Source organism: Thalassophryne amazonica, chromosome 13, assembly GCF_902500255.1.
Source record: "Thalassophryne amazonica chromosome 13, fThaAma1.1, whole genome shotgun sequence".
Taxonomy (NCBI): domain Eukaryota; kingdom Metazoa; phylum Chordata; class Actinopteri; order Batrachoidiformes; family Batrachoididae; genus Thalassophryne; species Thalassophryne amazonica.
The window spans coordinates 1071023-1093061 of record NC_047115.1 but is presented as its reverse complement, the minus strand read 5'-3'; the positions used below and the strand labels follow the sequence as shown (position 1 = coordinate 1093061).

Here is a 22039-nt window from a genome sequence, read left to right as displayed (position 1 = left end):
AAACCTGGTCTTGTTAGGAGAGACGGCATCCATCCCACTTTGGATGGAGCAGCTCTCATTTCTAGAAATCTGGCCAATTTTCTTAAATCCTCCAAACCGTGACTATCCAGGGTTGGGACCAGGAAGCAGAGTTGTAGTCTTACACACCTCTCTGCAGCTTCTCTCCCCCTGCCATCCCCTCATTACCCCATCCCCGTAGAGACGGTGCCTGCTCCCAGACTACCAATAACCAGCAAAAATCTATTTAAGCATAAAAATTCAAAAAGAAAAAATAATATAGCACCTTCAACTGCACCACAGACTAAAACAGTTAAATGTGGTCTGTTAAACATTAGGTCTCTCTCTTCTAAGTCCCTGTTAGTAAATGATATAATAATTGATCAACATATTGATTTATTCTGCCTTACAGAAACCTGGTTACAGCAGGATGAATATGTTAGTTTAAATGAGTCAACACCCCCGAGTCACACTAACTGTCAGAATGCTCGTAGCACGGGCCGGGGCGGAGGATTAGCAGCAATCTTCCATTCCAGCTTATTAATTAATCAAAAACCCAGACAGAGCTTTAATTCATTTGAAAGCTTGTCTCTTAGTCTTGTCCATCCAAATTGGAAGTCCCAAAAACCAGTTTTATTTGTTATTATCTATCGTCCACCTGGTCGTTACTGTGAGTTTCTCTGTGAATTTTCAGACCTTTTGTCTGACTTAGTGCTTAGCTCAGATAAGATAATTATAGTGGGCGATTTTAACATCCACACAGATGCTGAGAATGACAGCCTCAACACTGCATTTAATCTATTATTAGACTCTATTGGCTTTGCTCAAAAAGTAAATGAGTCCACCCACCACTTTAATCATATCTTAGATCTTGTTCTGACTTATGGTATGGAAATAGAAGACTTAACAGTATTCCCTGAAAACTCCCTTCTGTCTGATCATTTCTTAATAACATTTACATTTACTCTGATGGACTACCCAGCAGTGGGGAATAAGTTTCATTACACTAGAAGTCTTTCAGAAAGCGCTGTAACTAGGTTTAAGGATATGATTCCTTCTTTATGTTCTCTAATGCCATATACCAACACAGTGCAGAGTAGCTACCTAAACTCTGTAAGGGAGATAGAGTATCTCGTCAATAGTTTTACATCCTCATTGAAGACAACTTTGGATACTGTAGCTCCTCTGAAAAAGAGAGCTTTAAATCAGAAGTGTCTGACTCCGTGGTATAACTCACAAACTCGTAGCTTAAAGGAGATAACCCGTAAGTTGGAGAGGAAATGGCGTCTCACTAATTTAGAAGATCTTCACTTAGCCTGGAAAAAGAGTCTGTTGCTCTATAAAAAAGCCCTCCGTAAAGCTAGGACATCTTTCTACTCATCACTAATTGAAGAAAATAAGAACAACCCCAGGTTTCTTTTCAGCACTGTAGCCAGGCTGACAAAGAGTCAGAGCTCTATTGAGCTGAGTATTCCATTAACTTTAACTAGTAATGACTTCATGACTTTCTTTGCTAACAAAATTTTAACTATTAGAGAAAAAAATTACTCATAACCATCCCAAAGACGTATCGTTATCTTTGGCTGCTTTCAGTGATGCCGGTATTTGGTTAGACTCTTTCTCTCCGATTGTTCTGCCTGAGTTATTTTCATTAGTTACTTCATCCAAACCATCAACATGTTTATTAGACCCCATTCCTACCAGGCTGCTCAAGGAAGCCCTACCATTATTTAATGCTTCGATCTTAAATATGATCAATCTATCTTTGTTAGTTGGCTATGTACCACAGGCTTTTAAGGTGGCAGTAATTAAACCATTACTTAAAAAGCCATCACTTGACCCAGCTATCTTAGCTAATTATAGGCCAATCTCCAACCTTCCTTTTCTCTCAAAAATTCTTGAAAGGGTAGTTGTAAAACAGCTAACTGATCATCTGCAGAGGAATGGTCTATTTGAAGAGTTTCAGTCAGGTTTTAGAATTCATCATAGTACAGAAACAGCATTAGTGAAGGTTACAAATGATCTTCTTATGGCCTCGGACAGTGGACTCATCTCTGTGCTTGTTCTGTTAGACCTCAGTGCTGCTTTTGATACTGTTGACCATAAAATTTTATTACAGAGATTAGAGCATGCCATAGGTATTAAAGGCACTGCGCTGCGGTGGTTTGAATCATATTTGTCTAATAGATTACAATTTGTTGATGTAAATGGGGAATCTTCTTCACAGACTAAAGTTAATTATGGAGTTCCACAAGGTTCTGTGCTAGGACCAATTTTATTCACTTTATACATGCTTCCCTTAGGCAGTATTATTAGACGGTATTGCTTAAATTTTCATTGTTACGCAGATGATACCCAGCTTTATCTATCCATGAAGCCAGAGGACACACACCAATTAGCTAAACTGCAGGATTGTCTTACAGACATAAAGACATGGATGACCTCTAATTTCCTGCTTTTAAACTCAGATAAAACTGAAGTTATTGTACTTGGCCCCACAAATCTTAGAAACATGGTGTCTAACCAGATCCTTACTCTGGATGGCATTACCCTGACCTCTAGTAATACTGTGAGAAATCTTGGAGTCATTTTTGCTTAGGATATGTCATTCAAAGCGCATATTAAACAAATATGTAAGACTGCTTTTTTGCATTTACGCAATATCTCTAAAATTAGAAAGGTCTTGTCTCAGAGTGATGCTGAAAAACTAATTCATGCATTTATTTCCTCTAGGCTGGACTATTGTAATTCATTATTATCAGGTTGTCCTAAAAGTTCCCTAAAAAGCCTTCAGTTAATTCAAAATGCTGCAGCTAGAGTACTGACGGGGACTAGAAGGAGAGAGCATATCTCACCCATATTGGCCTCTCTTCATTGGCTTCCTGTTAATTCTAGAATAGAATTTAAAATTCTTCTTCTTACTTATAAGGTTTTGAATAATCAGGTCCCATCTTATCTTAGGGACCTCGTAGTACCATATCACCCCAATAGAGCGCTTCGCTCTCAGACTGCAGGCTTACTTGTAGTTCCTAGGGTTTGTAAGAGTAGAATGGGAGGCAGAGCCTTCAGCTTTCAGGCTCCTCTCCTGTGGAACCAGCTCCCAATTCGGATCAGGGAGACAGACACCCTCTCTACTTTTAAGATTAGGCTTAAAACTTTCCTTTTTGCTAAAGCTTATAGTTAGGGCTGGATCAGGTGACCCTGAACAATCCCTTAGTTATGCTGCTATAGACGTAGACTGCTGGGGGGTTCCCATGATGCACTGTTTCTTTCTCTTTTTGCTCTGTATGCACCACTCTGCATTTAATCATTAGTGATCGATCTCTGCTCCCCTCCACAGCATGTCTTTTTCCTGGTTCTCTCCCTCAGCCCCAACCAGTCCCAGCAGAAGACTGCCCCTCCCTGAGCCTGGTTCTGCTGGAGGTTTCTTCCTGTTAAAAGGGAGTTTTTCCTTCCCACTGTAGCCAAGTGCTTGCTCACAGGGGGTCATTTTGACCGTTGGGGTTTTACATAATTATTGTATGGCCTTGCCTTACAATATAAAGCGCCTTGGGGCAACTGTTTGTTGTGATTTGGCGCTATATAAAAAAATTGATTGATTGATTGATTATCAAAAAAACTCTTATGTAGAGAAGCATTTTGGATTTATACTTTAGGCACTTTGGAACCTTTTGGTTTGAATGAAGATCTAAAATTTACTTGTTTTCTCTAATAATTGTTTTTTAGTCTGGTTTTAGTCTTGTGTGTTTTGGGACAGTGTGTTTCTAATCATGAATTGATTACTAATTGAGTGAGTGTTGTGTCTGACGGATGGTCATGCCCTTGTGAAAGCACCTGCTTCCTATCAGTATTTAAGCTGTACCATCTCTGTTTGTGCAGGACTCTGAGGAAGATGTGACTCTTACATCGAAACGTTAGTCCTGTTGTTTTTTACTTTCAGCACCTTATTAAATTTTCTGGCACTCATTCCTGTGTTGCACCAGTTATTTTTCTTTTTTACAAGATATTTAATGTTTAAACTGATAAACTTTATTGTTTTGTGCAAATATTTGCTCATTTTGAAATGGATGCCTGCAACACGTTTCAAAAAAGCTGGGACAGTGCTATGTTTCCCACTGTGTTACATCACCTTTCCTTCTAACAACACTCAATGAGCATTTGGGAACTGAGGACACTAATTGTTGAAGCTTTGCTGGTGGAATTCTTTCCCATTCTTGCCCCAGTCTAGTACCCGCACTCTTTTACTACGAAGCCACGCTGTTGGAACACGTGCAGAATGTGGCTTGGCATTGTCTTGCTGAAATAAGCAGGGACGTCCCTGAAAAAGACGTTGCTTGGATGGCAGCATGTGTTGCTCCAAAACCTGGATGTACCTTTCAGCATTGATGGTGCCATCACAGATGTGTAAGTTGTCCATGCCATGGGCACTAACACACCCCCATACCATCACAGATGCTGGCTTTTGAACTTTGCACTGGTAACAATCTGGATGGTCTTTTTCCTCTTTTTGTCTGGAGGACATAATGTCCACGATTTCCAAAAACAATTTGAAATGTGGACTCATCAGACCACAGCACACTTTTCCACTTTGTGTCTGTCCATTTCAAATGAGCTCAGGCCCAGAGAAGGTGGCGCCGTTTCTGGATGTTGTTGATGTTTGGCTTTCACTTTGCATGGTAGAGTTTTAACTTGTACTTGTAGATGTAGCGACGCACTGTGTTAACTGACATTGGTTTTCTGAAGTGTTCCTGAGCCCACGCGGTAAGATCCTTTACACAATGATGTCAGTTTTTAATGCAGTGCTGCCTGAGGGATTGAAGGTCACGGGGATTCAATCTTGGTTTTCAGCGTTGCCGCTTACATGTAGAAAGTTCTCCAGATTCTCTGAATCTTTTGATTATATTATGGACTGTAGATGATGGAATCCCTAAATTCCTTGCAATTGAACATTGAGAAACATTGTTCTTAAACTGTTGGACTATTTTTTTCATGCAGTTGTTCACAAAGTGGTGATCTTCACCCCATCTTTGCTTGTGAATGGCTGAGCCTTTTGGGGATGCTGCTTTTATACCCAATCATGACACTCATCTGTTTCCAATTTGGTATTCTTTGAGCATTCATCAACTTTCCCAGTCTTTTGTTGTCCCATCCCAACTTTTTTGAATGTGTTGCAGGCATCTATTTCAAAATGAGCAAATATTTGCACAAAACAATAAAGTTTATCAGTTTGAACATTAAATATCTTGTCTTTGTGGTGTATTCAATTGAATATAGGTTGAAGAGGCTTTGTAAATCATTGTATTCTGTTTTTATTTACATTTTAGACAACGTCCCAACTTCATTGGAAATGGGGTTGTAAAAAAGGTTATTAAGGTCTTACCTTTACTTATCAATGAAGTCCACATGTGCTGCTCGATGACTTGCTTGAAGAAGTTTTCCTTATCTTCCTTCAGTTTTAGATGTCTCTCTGTCTCAGTGGAGATCACTGCCAGGGAAGAAAGTCATCCTTCATCAGTCCTGTTCCAGCTGTATGTTTAGAGCCTTTTCTGGCTTTGAATCTGAGTGGTTGATCGCTCATGTCTGATGAGGCTTCTTTGTAAATTCTTTAGGTCACAATATCTCATCTGAGTCCAGACATTGTCACATGTTGAGAAAAGGAGGCAGAAAAAGGCAGTTCCTTACTGGACGTCCAAATAACCACACTTTACTGTGTCCCGCTCTGTTTGAAAAGAGAGGCTCTGTTGTGTGTTGGGGGGGTTTGGCTGGACATTTTGGTGTTGTTTTCTTTTCTTTGCTCTCCATGTGGTATGCAAACTGGTTTTTGTCTGTGGAGAAGGTGCTGGCAGAAGAGTCCTTCACCCTCATTAGCATTATTGGCTGCACTTGTGGAGGATGTTCACGTGCAAAATTAAGACTTTCAGCTGAGGCAGATAATGAGATGGCGTTCTGCATTTAAGCCATGAGTGATTCGAGCAGAATTGCTGGGAACTCGACCTTGTGACGTTCGTTTGTGAGACACTGAGGACCGCGCCAGGGTTTGACACATCGTGCCTGTGAAGGAGGACGGGTGAGGGACACATGCTGTCAGCACACATCAGAGGTGATGATTGTCTGAATAAGTGTTAACAATAATTTGGTATTTTGTTACGCAGTATATGTGAACATTGATGAGAATTGTGCAGTTTGCTTCTCACTGCCGTGGCGTACGGAATGATGATCCTCCACCTGTTGTGAGAAGCTGCTCATTTACATAAAGCTTAAATTCAGACCTGAATGTGTTGCTGATAGTGTGTGCCTCTGAAGGATATTTGTTGTAGCTGTTGACTTCCCTCACCTTTTCCATCCTTCACAGAGTCAGTTTGTCGTGTCCACCTGGGGTGTGTTCGGCGGTGAGTCTGGGTCCAGAAGCGCCGAGCTTTGATCCATTTGGGCGCTGGAGAGCGCGCCGTCCTTCACCTCACCAGACAACCGCACATTTATGTTGTACACAAAGTATTGCACAAGAGGGAAATAAATTTGTTTTGTTTTTGGAACCGCTTTCTGGTTATTTAGTGCTGGGTTCGGTCAGACGCAGGTCCCCTCCTCAACCCGCGTCTGCACATAACAGTAGTTCCCGGCCATTCCAAAATGGACCCTGCGGCAGAAGCGGTTCCATTTGCTGAAAGAGTTCAAGAATACTTGGAGAAGATATGGGAGCAATTACGGCCTCTCACAAATCAAATTAAACAAACAGATGCTCACATTACGGAGCTTGCAGCGCAAGCCGTTCTGCTTTCTGCTGCTCCAGCTGCGGCACTATCGATACCGGTGCAGATAACTCCGTCACCCAAGGGGAGGCGGAGTGCGGCGGATTATTCCGTGGATTTCCGAATTTTTTCTGCTCAGTCCGGTTGGAATGCCGCAGCTTTGAGAGGAGTGTTTGTGGATGGTTTGAACGATTCATTAAAAGATGAGCTAGCAGTCCGTGACGAACCAAAAGATTTAGATGAGCTAATATCTTTGGCTATTCGTCTAGATGATCGGATAAAGGAGCGTGGACGCGAGAGAGGGCGGACATCAGAGCGGGTCTTTTCGTCTCGGGGCTTTCCCCGACACAGATCAGGGCTGCCTCTTCTTCGCCCCACTGAGACTCCTCCGACGGGACCTCTGGCTCCTCTTGCGGATGAGCCCATGCAGCTCGGACTAGCTGAAGCCGCCATATTGCCCCGGTCACATAAGCGTCAAGAAAGATAACGATGACATATCTCCAGGTGTTCTTAGACAGGCATAATAATGGACGCAAAAAAAAAAAAAAAAAAAAAAAAAAAAAAGGGCAGAACTTTGGTTGTTTAGTTATTTGGGCTGTTTTTGTTTTCATGTAAGGGGTTATAAATTGTTTGGGGACTTAGAGGCGGTTCTGGTGGAGTGAACGACTGGCAGTTCGGAGCTCGGCTGGACTCAGGTAATCATATGTTTTCATTTTTTGGACTTAGGTAATTTCTGTTTGAGGATTGGGTCGTTTTGTTTTGTTTTTTATTTCCCTGCTTCCCTAACCCCAACCTCACATGCTCTAAGACCGTTTGTCTTTTGGGTTGTGGGGTGGTGCAGGTTGGTCACGCTGAGCGTTTCTCAGAAGACCTCTGCACCTAGGAGGGGGTTGTCAGGGGCGTTTTTTGGGTTTGGTTGATGCCCGGTTCCTCTCCAGCCCCGGTGGGCCTTTGACCGTTCGTCATTGGTGTTACCGGGGTGTGGTGCAACGGGAACGTACCTCAGTCGGAGTTGTGGGCCGATCTGTGCTGTTCGCCATTTCGGTAGTTCCACCCCTCCCGATGGGCTGGTGGTATGGTCGGTTTGGGGCACTGGACGTATTTCCGGTTTTCCGCTGCGCTTAGGGGATGGGACTGGGTTAGTTTTTCCTGTTTCCTTCCCCAGCTTGGTAGTTTTGTGCCGTTCGCCAAAATTGAGCTGACGATAGGCTCTGGGAGTGATCTGGGGTCTTTTGGGGTGCTGGGGGGGGTAACAGGGTTTGCCGGTTGTTTTATTTGCTCCCGGGGTGGTTTAATGGAGTCCGCCGGGGGTTGGATTTTTGTGTTTTTATGTTTCCTTCCAGGTTCCCCCTCCAGGGTTGATGGGACGGTCCTCTGGCGGGGAATTGATTGTGGGGCCGACTAGCCAAGTGTGGCCGGGTCTGGGGTTCCTGGGTTGTGGGGAGGGTGCCTCCTGGGGTTGATGGTACGGTCCTCTGGGGGGCGCTGTTGCTCCATTTATACCTGGGGACCTCTGTGGGATTCCGGCTTTGGCTGTTACTCCTGGAACTGGCGGTAAAGGTCTTCTGGGGGGTGTTGGGCTCTGCAAGTCGTTCTGGGGGGGTTGTTTGTTATTTTTCTTTGTGATTTTATGTTTGTATTGTGTTGTTGGGGCTATGTTGGGTTATTGCATTTGGGAGTTTTTCTTTTCTTCCCGGGGTTGGATGGGACGGTCCCCTGGGGAGGGTTTGGGTGGGTTTTATGTTTTTCTTGTATGTTGGGCTGTATATGGGACTCTTTGGGGTTTTGTTGATGCCAGCCAGCCTTCCAGCCGCGGTGCCCTGTCCTGCTGTCTGCTGTGGACCTTGGGAGCGTTACGCCGTCTGCTTCCTGACGTGGACCCCGGAGGGAGGTGCTGTTCTCGGGCCTGGTCTGTTCGGTCGCCGGGAGGCTTCCCGTTGATGGGGGGGTACTGTTGTGTGTTGGGGGGTTTAGCTGGACATTTTGGTGTTGTTTTCTTTTCTTTGCTCTCCAGGTGGTATGCAAACTGGTTTTTGTCTGTGGAGAAGGTGCTGGCAGAAGAATCCTTCACCCTCATCAGCATTATTGGCTGCACTTGTGGAGGATGTTCACGTGCAGGCCTAATGACTTGCAGCACCTGTGGATGATGCTCATGTGCAAACTTAAAGACTTTCAGCTGAAGCAGATAATGAGATGGCGTTCTGCATTTAAGCCATGAGTGATTCGAGCAGAATTGCCGGGAACTCGACCTTGTGACGTTCGTTTGTGAGACGCTGAGGACCGCGCCAGGGTTTGACACATCGTGCCTGTGAAGGAGGACGGGTGAGGGACACATGCTGTCAGCACACATCAGAGGTGATTGATTGTCTGAATAAGTGTTAACAGTAATTTGGTATTTTGTTACGCAGTATATTTGAACAGTGATGAGAATTGTGCAGTTTGCTTCTCACTGCCGTGGCGTGCAGACTGATGATCCTCCACCTGTTGTGAGAAGCTGCTCATTTACATAAAGCTTAAATTCAGACCTGAATGTGTTGCTGATAGTGTGTGCCTCTGAAGGATATTAGTTGTAGCTCTGTTGACTTACCTCACCTTTTCCATCCTTCACAGAGTCAGTTTGTCGTATCCACACTGGGGGTGTTCGGCGGTGAGTCTGGGTCCAGAAGCGCCGAGCTTTGATCCATTTGGGCGCTGGAGAGCGCGCCGTCCTTCACCTCACCAGACAACCGCACATTTATGTTGTACACAAAGTATTGCACAAGAGGGAAATAAATTTGTGTTGTTTTTGGAACCGCTTTCTGGTTAGTTAGCGCTGGGTTCAGTCAGACGCTGGTCCGCTCCTCAATCCGCGTCTGCACATAACAGGCTCTTCTGTTGTCTGAAACAAACCTTTTATCGCCGATGTTGGTCGTCCTTTAATTATTACCTCTGCTTTGATTGAAAGTCCAGTTTTGAAAATTGTTTGTTTGGATATGTAACCCTCCATTCTGAAAGTAAAGTCCAGGCGAGGGGAAAAATAAATGAACAGCTGCTCTTGTAGTTTGCTGTCACTTATTCTGCATCTGAGGAGTTGCTGCAAGAATCCCTTGGGTCACTAGTGCCCCCTACCATGAGGCAGGAAAACTGTGTGCCTCACTTGGTGCGTTTCTGCAGCCGTTTTCTGATCGCTCAGCACACGAAACACGTTACACACACATACAGCTGTTGACAAAAAACACTGTACATTATGTACATCAGCTACAGTATGGAATTTAAGTTCATACAACCAAAGTGTTTGACCATTTTAATGGTGACATACAGAGAGACAGTGAGACAGTCTGACTGCACAGCATGTCAGCAGTCAGTCCAGTGACTGAACAATCCAAGGTGAGGCACGGCGGCTGGCTGCTGCCTCAGCACACGTCTCTGTTCAGTATCTGAACGGCAAATGGGAAAATTCAGAGATTTTGAATAAAAAAAATAATCTAAAAGTGGTGAAGTTAAAAGGAGTGTCCGCACGTCACTGATTCACAGGCACACAGATTCCACGTAACAAGTTTGGTCCGGAATTAAAAAGTTTTAGCGTAGCCCCTCCTTTCAAAGTGCTCTAAAAATGGGCCATTTTGTCTTCTGATTTGTGTTTAAGATCTATGTTTTTTTTCTGAAGATTGTTTTGTATAAGATCATTCAGCTGACCAAAGGATTTTATCTCATGTTCATGGCTTTATATGTTGAAAAATCTTGGTTCTCATTAAGGTTTTTGTAATTATTCACTTTTTACAGTCAAATTTCAAAGACCTCTATGACCTAAACTAAGAGGAATTGAAAGATGATCTTTGCATGGTGAGTAAAATCACATAGACCTACATTTAGGAATTTTTGAAACAATATCTGAGGGGTGACCTGGGAAAGTTCTTGAAATTTCGGTGAGTTTGCATAGAATAACCCTACAGTAGGTTCTACCTTTTAATAACTTCATAGTTTGTTTATTGCGACACATTGTTTCAGATTCAGACTGACTAAACTGGTTAATTAACACGCAGTGAGACCAGTCAAACTGCTTTGTATGGGTTTCAACATTAATGTCCTCACTTTTAATCATTAAATGGATTCATTCAGTTTACTGCAGGTCTGTGTTCAGACAACAGACCCACATCTGCTGCTTCTAAAGCACAGCGAGCCACAGTCGTATAAAACCACAAGACAGCTTCTGTCTGATTCAGCAGCCATGTGTCTGATGTATCTGTCATCTGAATGTAGCAGTCAGGAGGTTCATGTTGTCATTTCTCTGTCAGCTGCTCCTGTTTCTTCAGGGTTGCCACAGCAGATGCAGCATAGATCCACATTGAGATTTGGTACAAGTTTTAAGCTGGATGCTCTTAGGAGTCAGGGGTTTTAGGGTTCAGTCTTTCAGTGCAGACAAACAGGTTTGGAACAAGAGTGCGATTTATTGACAGTCATGTAGAGTGGAGCATCATCAGTATAGCAGTGAGCATTTGTTCTGTAACTGGCGAATTTAGTGAAGGAGCAGTGTACAGTGGAAACAGTAGAGGGGCCCAGGACATGTTTCTGCGGTACACCACATTTTGCGACAGGACACAGAGTGATGTGGTGTTTCTGTAAGAAGACACACTGTGATTGGTCAGTTACCATAACATGTGTCTTCCAGCATCTGTGCAAAAACTATGGTTTGATGTGCATCATACATACAAGTTCCTTTTTTACAGTACAGAATATTGTCTCAAAATCTCAAAATTCTGCTCAGTTTGTGTGAAAACCTGACAGCTACACCCACGTTTGGATTTAGTGATTTTTATTTTTTCTTTTTTTCAGACCATGGTGATTGTTGCGTTGTTGTTGTTGTTGTTGTTGCTGTCAGCAGACTGTCAGCAGTTTGGTGTCACTGTGTGTTCCAGGTGTACATGGCCTGTCAGTCCATGCTGATTGTTCTCATTGGATCAACACCGCAGTACCACATCGAGCAGCAGGAGGGCGTCCCGCCGAACCAACACGTCACCTTCACTGAAGATGTTGATTCTGTAGTGACTGAGGTCAGAATTTACACAGCAGTAATGTTTTTGTTTATATTGTGATTTTTGTTTTTAATAAAATAACTGTTAACTATAGAACAATAAAAAGGTAACGTAAAACAGAAATGTAACAATCATTAAAAAATCAAATGGAACAGAAGAAGTCAGTTTTTCATAAGCTCTTGGCTGAACAACAAACTGAAAATCTGCTCTGTGTTTTGTCTACGTCAGTGGCTCCTTGTCCAGCAGCAGGCCTACAAGGTCAGCTTGGCTGGATCCCTGTTCTTTGCTGGTCTTCTGGTCGGGAACGTCGTCTTCGGGCCGCTCTCCGACAGGATTGGTAGAAGACCCGTTTTCCTGACAGGTGAGGATCTTTCAAAATCTGAATGCTGGCTTCATTGTGCTCACTGGACTGGAACCGTGTGACAGAATTAAAGAAAGTATGATTAAACTGTAGATCCTTAAAAGGATCATACAGATGTAACTTGCAGGTCTTTTGGATAAAAACCTAGCCAAGGAGGTTTGCTTCTGCCTGCTTTTCAAAATGTTGCAGAAATGTGATGGACGAGTGTCATTAAAAAGTGCTGAAGCACGACCAGTGGACACTTTTTCTGGGTGTTTCTTTTCAGTGAAACTTGAAACCTTATAAGTAAGAAGAAGAATTTTAAATTCTATTCTAGAATTAACAGGAAGCCAATGAAGAGAGGCCAATATGGGTGAGATATGCTCTCTCCTTCTAGTCCCCGTTAGTACTCAAGCTGCAGCATTTTGAATTAACTGAAGGTTTTTCAGGGAACTTTTAGAACAACCTGATAATAATGAATTACAGTAGTCCAGCCTAGAGGAAATAAATGCATGAATTAGTTTTCAGCATCACTCTGAGACAAGACCTTTCTAATTTTAGAGATATTGCGTAAATGCAAAAAAGCAGTCCTACATATTTGTTTAATATGCGCATTGAATGACACATCCTGATCAAAAATGACTCCAAGATTTCTCACAGTATTACTAGAGGTCAGGGTAATGCCATCCAGAGTAAGGATCTGGTTAGACACCATGTTTCTAAGATTTGTGGGGCCAAGTTCAATAACTTCAGTTTTATCTGAGTTTAAAAGCAGGAAATTAGAGGTCATCCATGTCTTTATGTCTGTAAGACAATCCTGCAGTTTAGCTAATTGGTGTGTGTCCTCTGGCTTCATGGATAGATAAAGCTGGGTATCATCTGCGTAACAATGAAAATTTAAGCAATGCCGTCTAATAATACTGCCTAAGGGAAGCATGTATAAAGTGAATAAAATTGGTCCTAGCACAGAACCTTGTGGAACTCCATAATTAACCTTAGTCTGTGAAGAAGATTCCCCATTTACATGAACAAATTGTAATCTGTTAGATAAATATGATTCAAACCACTGCAGCGCAGTGCCTTTAATACCTATGGCATGCTCTAATCTCTGTAATAAAATTTTATGGTCAACAGTATCAAAAGCAGCACTGAGGTATAACAGAACAAGCACAGAGATGAGTCCACTGTCTGAGGCCATAAGAAGATCATTTGTAACCTTCACTAATGCTGTTTCTGTACTATGATGAATTCTAAAACATGACTGAAACTCTTCAAATAGACCATTCCTCTGCAGATGATCAGTTAGCTGTTTTACAACTACCCTTTCAAGAATTTTTGAGATAAAAGGAAGGTTGGAGATTGGCCTATAATTAGCTAAGATAGCTGGGTCAAGTGATGGCTTTTTAAGTAATGGTTTAATTACTGCCACCTTAAAAGCCTGTGGTACATAGCCAACTAACAAAGATAGATTGATCATATTTAAGATCGAAGCATTAAATAATGGTAGAGCTTCCTTGAGCAGCCTGGTAGGAATGGGGTCTAATAAACATGTTGATGGTTTGGATGAAGTAACTAATGAAAATAACTCAGACAGAACAATCGGAGAGAAAGAGTCTAACCAAATACCGGCATCACTGAAAGCAGCCAAAGATAACGATACGTCTTTGCGATGGTTATGAGTAATTTTTTCTCTAATAGTTAAAATTTTATTAGCAAAGAAAGTCATGAAGTCATTACTAGTTAAAGTTAAAGGAATACTCGGCTCAATAGAGCTCTGACTCTTTGTCAGCCTGGCTACAGTGCTGAAAAGAAACCTGGGGTTGTTCTTATTTTCTTCAATTAGTGATGAGTAGTAAGATGTCCTAGCTTTATGGAGGGCTTTTTTATAGAGCAACAGACTCTTTTTCCAGGCTAAGTGAAGATCTTCTAAATTAGCGAGACGCCATTTCCTCTCCAACTTTACGGGTTATCTGCTTTAAGCTGCGGGTTTGTGAGTTATACCACAGAGTCAGGCACTTCTGATTTAAAGCTCTCTTTTTCGGAGGAGCTACAGCATCCAAAGTTGTGCTGAATGAGGATGTAAAACTATTGAGATAATCTATCTCACTCACAGAGTTTAGGTAGCTACTCTGCACTGTGTTGGTATATGGCATTCAGATATCGTCAGTGTTCATGCAAGACATCAGAGGTTGGGGTGAAGTTGGACAACAATCAAACAGAACACTGACGGTATGGGAACTACGCAAACAATGAGGAACCATCAAGACAGAAAGCAAAACGGAATACGGACAAATTGAAGTTGTCGTTGGGATTTGTTCACATTTTTCAACAGTTTGAAAATTCTGATGAAGTGCCAACACGAAGCTGCATGACGGTTAAATGATGTCAAGGTAAGTCCAGACATCTTGTTTCGTTTTGGCGTAGGTGTCCTTCATTAGTTCCATGTGACTGGGTGTTTACCGGCATAATAATAATAATAATAAATTTTATTTACAATGCACTTTACATTTGACACCAAATCCCAAAGTGCTACAGTATAAAACAGAAGAACACAAAAGACTATAAATCAATGTAAAAACAATAAAACAGTAGCAATAAAATCAAAAGGACTCAAAGGTTTTGAGTCCTTTTTTTAAAAGCATCCACCGTCTGTGGAGCCCTGAGATGGTCTGGGAGGGCGTTCCATAGACGGGGAGCAGCCACTGAGAAGGCCCTATCACCCATGGTCTTGAGCCGTGTCCTGGGCACAGCTAGACGGTGCTGTTGGCCTGACCGGGTCCTAGTGGAAGTGTGTGGTATGAGCAGTTCAGTGAGGTAAGTGGGGGCCGCACCGTAGAGACAGTGATGAGTGTGCAGGAGGACTTTGTATTGAATACAGCAGTGAATGGGGAGCCAGTGGAGGGAGTGAAGAATGGGGTGATGTGCTCGTGCCTGCGCACCCTCATCATCTGGCATCAACTCGTTAAGACACTTGAAATTTTAAAATGGCCTGTTTGCCCAAATAAAACACATTGGCAAGCAAATATAGGTGATTGACACTAAATCATTAAATGTGATGCTACTAAACACACATGTAGCATTTTAAGATAAAATTTGAGTCATCTTCATTTTTAAAAGTGTATATATATATATATATATATATATATGTATGTGTGTATATAGTGGCAAACCTATTTTATACTGTCATACATTGACAGAAAATCGTAAATTTGCACAAAACGTGGTTATACTGGACACTGATACTAGTCAGCCATGTCATTTTATTTTCTTAATACTACATGATATTAAATGAGGCTGACCAGTGTATCAAAATGACAGATTATTAGAGATTCAAGATTGGCTTTGTTGTTGTTGTATATGCATGGCAGCAAAACAACAAAATTTAATAATCTTATAGCTAATGTCAGCACTAATGACGTCAGTACGGCACATAAAGTCTGTATTTCAATTTGCAGCTACATCGTGTTGTGCAGCTCAGCCCAAAGTTCCTTTGCAAAGCCTCTTGTATCCACATTTGATCAACTGTTGGCAGTGAGGACGAGTGTTCATCCAAAAATACTACCTCTGCTACTAAGCGCTCACACTCCAAACACTAGCGCATGTTCTGCAATGTGCACGTTCTGCAGCGTGCATGTACACTCACTAAAAACATATACAGTTAAACTATAAAGCATGAAAATATTGCCTAAAGTTAAGTTCAGTGTGCAGTTAATTTCCACAGTACGCTTTTTAACAGGTACAACATTGAAATAAACCAAGATCGTGCAAATATATGATGAAAATACATATTTCCAGGTGCCATCTTGAAAATTGAAGTGAATAATTTGTGTTGAAAAGTAACGCAGCTTCCTGCATGTCTTATTATCTCACTCTCAAAGCTGACTCCTTTATAAGTCTCCCTTCTGTCTGATCATTTCTTAATAACATTTACATTTACTCTGATGGACTACCCAGCAGTGGGGAATAAGTTTCATTACACTAGAAGTCTTTCAGAAAGCGCTGTAACTAGGTTTAAGGATATGTTTCCTTCTTTATGTTCCCTAATGCCATATACCAACACAGTGCAGAGTAGCTACCTAAACTCTGTGAGTGAGATAGAGTATCTCATCAATAGTTTTACATCCTCATTGAAGACAACTTTGGATGCTGTAGCTCCTCTGAAAAAGAGAGCTTTAAATCAGAAGTGTCTGACTCTGTGGTATAACTCACAAACTCGTAGCTTAAAGCAGATAACCCGTAAGTTGGAGAGGAAATGGCGTCTCACTAATTTAGAAGATCTTCACTTAGCCTGGAAAAAGAGTCTGTTGCTCTATAAAAAAGCCCTCCGTAAAGCTAGGACATCTTTCTACTCATCACTAATTGAAGAAAATAAGAACAACCCCAGGTTTCTTTTCAGCACTGTAGCCAGGCTGACAAAGAGTCAGAGCTCTATTGAGCTGAGTATTCCTTTAACTTTAACTAGTAATGACTTCATGACTTTCTTTGCTAATAAAATTTTAACTATTAGAGAAAAAATTACTCATAACCATCCCAAAGACGTATCGCTATCTTTGGCTGCTTTCAGTGATGCCGGTATTTGGTTAGACTCTTTCTCTCCGATTGTTCTGTCTGAGTTATTTTCATTAGTTACTTCATCCAAACCATCAACATGTCTATTAGACCCCATTCCTACCAGGCTGCTCAAGGAAGCCCTACCATTATTTAATGCTTCGATCTTAAATATGATCAATCTATCTTTATTAGTTGGCTATGTACCACAGGCTTTTAAGGTGGCAGTAATTAAACCATTACTTTAAAAAGCCATCACTTGACCCAGCTATCTTAGCTAATTATAGGCCAATCTCCAACCTTCCTTTTCTCTCAAAAATTCTTGAAAGGGTAGTTGTAAAACAGCTAACTGATCATCTGCAGAGGAATGGTCTATTTGAAGAGTTTCAGTCAGGTTTTAGAATTCATCATAGTACAGAAACAGCATTAGTGAAGGTTACAAATGATCTTCTTATGGCCTCAGACAGTGGACTCATCTCTGTGCTTGTTCTGTTAGACCTCAGTGCTGCTTTTGATACTGTTGACCATAAAATTTTATTAGAGATTAGAGCATGCCATAGGTATTAAAGGCACTGCGCTGCGGTGGTTTGAATCATATTTATCTAATAGATTACAATTTGTTCATGTAAATGGGGAATCTTCTTCACAGACTAAGGTTAATTATGGAGTTCCACAAGGTTCTGTGCTAGGACCAATTTTATTCACTTTATACATGCTTCCCTTAGGCAGTATTATTAGACGGCATTGCTTAAATTTTCATTGTTACGCAGATGATACCCAGCTTTATCTATCCATGAAGCCAGAGGACATACACCAATTAGCTAAACTGCAGGATTGTCTTACAGACATAAGGACATGGATGACCTCTAATTTCCTGCTTTTAAACTCAGATAAAACTGAAGTTATTGTACTTGGCCCCACAAATCTTAGAAACATGGTGTCTAACCAGATCCTTACTCTGGATGGCATTACCCTGACCTCTAGTAATACTGTGAGAAATCTTGGAGTCATTTTTGCTTAGGATATGTCATTCAAAGCGCATATTAAACAAATATGTAAGACTGCTTTTTTGCATTTACGCAATATCTCTAAAATTAGAAAGGTCTTGTCTCAGAGTGATGCTGAAAAACTAATTCATGCATTTATTTCCTCTAGGCTGGACTATTGTAATTCATTATTATCAGGTTGTCCTAAAAGTTCCCTGAAAAGCCTTCAGTTAATTCAAAATGCTGCAGCTAGAGTACTGACGGGGACTAGAAGGAGAGAGCATATTTCACCTATATTGGCCTCTCTTCATTGGCTTCCTGTTAATTCTAGAATAGAATTTAAAATTCTTCTTCTTACTTATAAGGTTTTGAATAATCAGGTCCCATCTTATCTTAGGGACCTCATAGTACCATATCACCCCAATAGAGCGCTTCGCTCTCAGACTGCAGGCTTACTTGTAGTTCCTAGGGTTTGTAAGAGTAGAATGGGAGGCAGAGCCTTCAGCTTTCAGGCTCCTCTCCTGTGGAACCAGCTCCCAATTCGGATCAGGGAGACAGACACCCTCTCTACTTTTAAGATTAGGCTTAAAACTTTCCTTTTTGCTAAAGCTTATAGTTAGGGCTGGATCGGGTGACCCTGAACAATCCCTTAGTTATGCTGCTATAGACGTAGACTGCTGGGGGGTTCCCATGATGCACTGTTTCTTTCTCTTTTTGCTCTGTATGCACCACTCTGCATTTAATCATTAGTGATTGATCTCTGCTCCCCTCCACAGCATGTCTTTTTCCTGGTTCTCTCCCTCAGCCCCAACCAGTCCCAGCAGAAGACTGCCCCTCCCTGAGCCTGGTTCTGCTGGAGGTTTCTTCCTGTTAAAAGGGAGTTTTTCCTTCCCACTGTCGCCAAGTGCTTGCTCACAGGGGGTCGTTTTGACCGTTGGGGTTTTTCCGTAATTATTGTATGGCTTTGCCTTACAATATAAAGTGCCTTGGGGCAACTGTTTGTTGTGATTTGGCGCTATATAAATAAAATTGATTTGATTTGATTTTGATAAGCAGCAGACATGGTATCCTCAAAGAAAATGACTTCCTTTATGACGTCATCATGACGCCACTTATACCAGTAAATCACAAATATTCTGCTGACCAATATAAACATCAGATCATCTTTCTAGCAATGGTAGTTACAGACATATAGCAGAAAGGGTTTTTTTATGCCCTGTGTGGCACTTGCACCACAAGGCGGGGCATATAGCATCCGGGTTGTCCGTCCGTCCTTCCGTCAGTTCATCTGTCCGTCCGTCTGTCCGTCCATCCTTCTGTCTGTCCGGCCGCAGTTCGTTCACCACAACGTAGCTCGGCACCTATTGCTTGCAAAAACTTCATACTTGGTGGGTACATCCCTTGGAGGAGTACTTTGCATGGGTTTGAAGGCCGGTGACCTTGACCTCCGTTTCAAAGTCACTAGTGGTTGCATTTGTTTTGAAGGCTGGTGACTGTGACCAACTTTTTATGGTCACTGTTTGTCACATCCTCTAAATATACATTATGCCAATCTCCAATTTTTTCATTGTATATCCCAGTTTACATCAAACACATAAGGTTCAACCAAATACCCACCGCATACAAGTACATATTACTGCACTTTGCATGGAAAATAATACTGTGTGCGGGGCATTTTGTGATGAATGTCTCTAGTTGTTTTTTTTTTTGTTTTTTTTACCTTGACCTTAACCTATGGCTGATCCTTAACCTTTGAACTAATCATCTCAAGTCATATCCCCACCAAGTGTTGTGGAATATTGCTCCAGCTGTCTTTTAGTTATCTTGTTCAGAGAAAGACACACAGAACCGATGACGATACCCTGCATCAGTGGCGTGCAGAGTGATGACACACCATCATCAGCTTTGTTCCTCAGAAGGAGGTTCCACTCGACTTGGTTGTAGCTGAGACTTGACTTTGACTCTGTCTGGTGCCCTGTGGAGATCTCGGCGTCTTTATTGAAACTTTGACTCTGTCTGGTGCCCTGTGGAGATCACGGCGTCTTTACTGAAACTTTGACTCTGTCTGGTGCCCTGTGGAGATCACGGCGTCTTTACTGAAACTTTGACTCTGTCTGGTGCCCTGTGGAGATCTCGGCGTCTTTATTGAAACTTTGACTCTGTCTGGTGCCCTGTGGAGATCTCGGCGTCTTTACTGAAACTTTGACTCTGTCTGGTGCCCTGTGGAGATCACGGCGTCTTTACTGAAACTTTGACTCTGTCTGGTGCGCTGTGGAGATCACGGCGTCTTTACTGAAACTTTGACTCTGTCTGGTGCCCTGTGGAGATCACGGCGTCTTTACTGAAACTTTGACTCTGTCTGGTGCCCTGTGGAGATCTCGGCGTCTTTACTGAAACTTTGACTCTGTCTGGTGCCCTGTGGAGATCTCGGTGTCTTTACTGAAACTTTGACTCTGTCTGGTGCCCTGTGGAGATCACGGCGTCTTTACTGAAACTTTGGCTCTGTCTGGTGCCCTGTGGAGAGCTCGGCGTCTTTACTGAAACTTTGACTCTGTCTGGTGCCCTGTGGAGAGCTCGGCGTCTTTACTGAAACTTTGACTCTGTCTGGTGCCCTGTGGAGATCTTGGCCTCTTTACTGAAACTTTGACTCTGTCTGGTGCCCTGTGGAGAGCTCGGCGTCTTTACTGAAACTTTGACTCTGTCTGGTGCCCTGTGGAGATCTCGGCGTCTTTACTGAAACTTTGACTCTGTCTGGTGCCCTGTGGAGATCTCGGCCTCTTTACTGAAACTTTGACTCTGTCTGGTGCCCTGTGGAGATCACGGCGTCTTTACTGAAACTTTGACTCTGTCTGGTGCCCTGTGGAGATCTCGGCGTCTTTACTGAAACTTTGACTCTGTCTGGTGCCCTGTGGAGATCTCGGCGTCTTTACTGAAACTTTGACTCTGTCTGGTGCCCTGTGGAGATCTCGGCCTCTTTACTGAAACTTTGACTCTGTCTGGTGCCCTGTGGAGATCACGGCGTCTTTACTGAAACTTTGACTCTGTCTGGTGCCCTGTGGAGATCTCGGCGTCTCTACTGAAACTTTGACTCTGTCTGGTGCCCTGTGGAGATCTCGGCGTCTCTACTGAAACTTTGACTCTGTCTGGTGCCCTGTGGAGATCTCGGCGTCTCTACTGAAACTTTGACTCTGTCTGGTGCCCTGTGGAGATCTCGGCGTCTTTACTGAAACTTTGACTCTGTCTGGTGCCCTGTGGAGATCTCGGCGTCTTTACTGAAACTTTGACTCTGTCTGGTGCCCTGTGGAGATCACGGCGTCTTTACTGAAACTTTGACTCTGTCTGGTGCCCTGTGGAGATCTCGGCGTCTTTACTGAAACTTTGACTCTGTCTGGTGCCCTGTGGAGATCTCGGCGTCTTTACTGAAACTTTGACTCTTTCTGGTGCCCTGTGGAGATCGCGGCGTCTTTACTGAAACTTTGACTCTTTCTGGTGCCCTGTGGAGATCGCGGCGTCTTTACTGAAACTTTGACTCTGTCTGGTGCCCTGTGGAGATCGCGGCGTCTTTACTGAAACTTTGACTCTGTCTGGTGCCCTGTGGAGATCGCGGCGTCTTTACTGAAACTTTGACTCTGTCTGGTGCCCTGTGGAGATCGCGGCGTCTTTACTGAAACTTTGACTCTGTCTGGTGCCCTGTGGAGATCTCGGCGTCTTTACTGAAACTTTGACTCTGTCTGGTGCCCTGTGGAGATCACGGCGTCTTTACTGAAACTTTGACTCTGTCTGGTGCCCTGTGGAGAGCTCGGCGTCTTTACTGAAACTTTGACTCTGTCTGGTGCCCTGTGGAGAGCTCGGCGTCTTTACTGAAACTTTGACTCTGTCTGGTGCCCTGTGGAGATCTCGGCCTCTTTACTGAAACTTTGACTCTGTCTGGTGCCCTGTGGAGAGCTCGGCGTCTTTACTGAAACTTTGACTCTGTCTGGTGCCCTGTGGAGATCTCGGCGTCTTTACTGAAACTTTGACTCTGTCTGGTGCCCTGTGGAGATCTCGGCCTCTTTACTGAAACTTTGACTCTGTCTGGTGCCCTGTGGAGATCTCTGCCTCTTTACTGAAACTTTGACTCTGTCTGGTGCCCTGTGGAGATCTCGGCCTCTTTACTGAAACTTTGACTCTGTCTGGTGCCCTGTGGAGATCACGGCGTCTCTACTGAAACTTTGACTCTGTCTGGTGCCCTGTGGAGATCACGGCGTCTCTACTGAAACTTTGACTCTGTCTGGTGCCCTGTGGAGATCTCGGCGTCTCTACTGAAACTTTGACTCTGTCTGGTGCCCTGTGGAGATCTCGGCGTCTCTACTGAAACTTTGACTCTGTCTGGTGCCCTGTGGAGATCTCGGCGTCTCTACTGAAACTTTG

At 42.9% G+C, this 22039-nt stretch overlaps 1 protein-coding gene across 2 annotated transcripts in view; it reads left to right on the top strand.

The window, feature by feature from the left end:
* slc22a15 (solute carrier family 22 member 15) overlaps nucleotides 1-22039 on the top strand; it is a 58081-nt gene that overhangs the window by 12460 nt on the left and 23582 nt on the right. For both annotated transcript variants that reach the window (XM_034185152.1, XM_034185154.1), the window contains exons 3-4: nucleotides 11639-11773; nucleotides 11984-12116. In XM_034185152.1, coding sequence (XP_034041043.1) covers nucleotides 11639-11773; nucleotides 11984-12116 — 268 coding nt within the window. The remainder of the gene's footprint in view (nucleotides 1-11638; nucleotides 11774-11983; nucleotides 12117-22039) is intronic.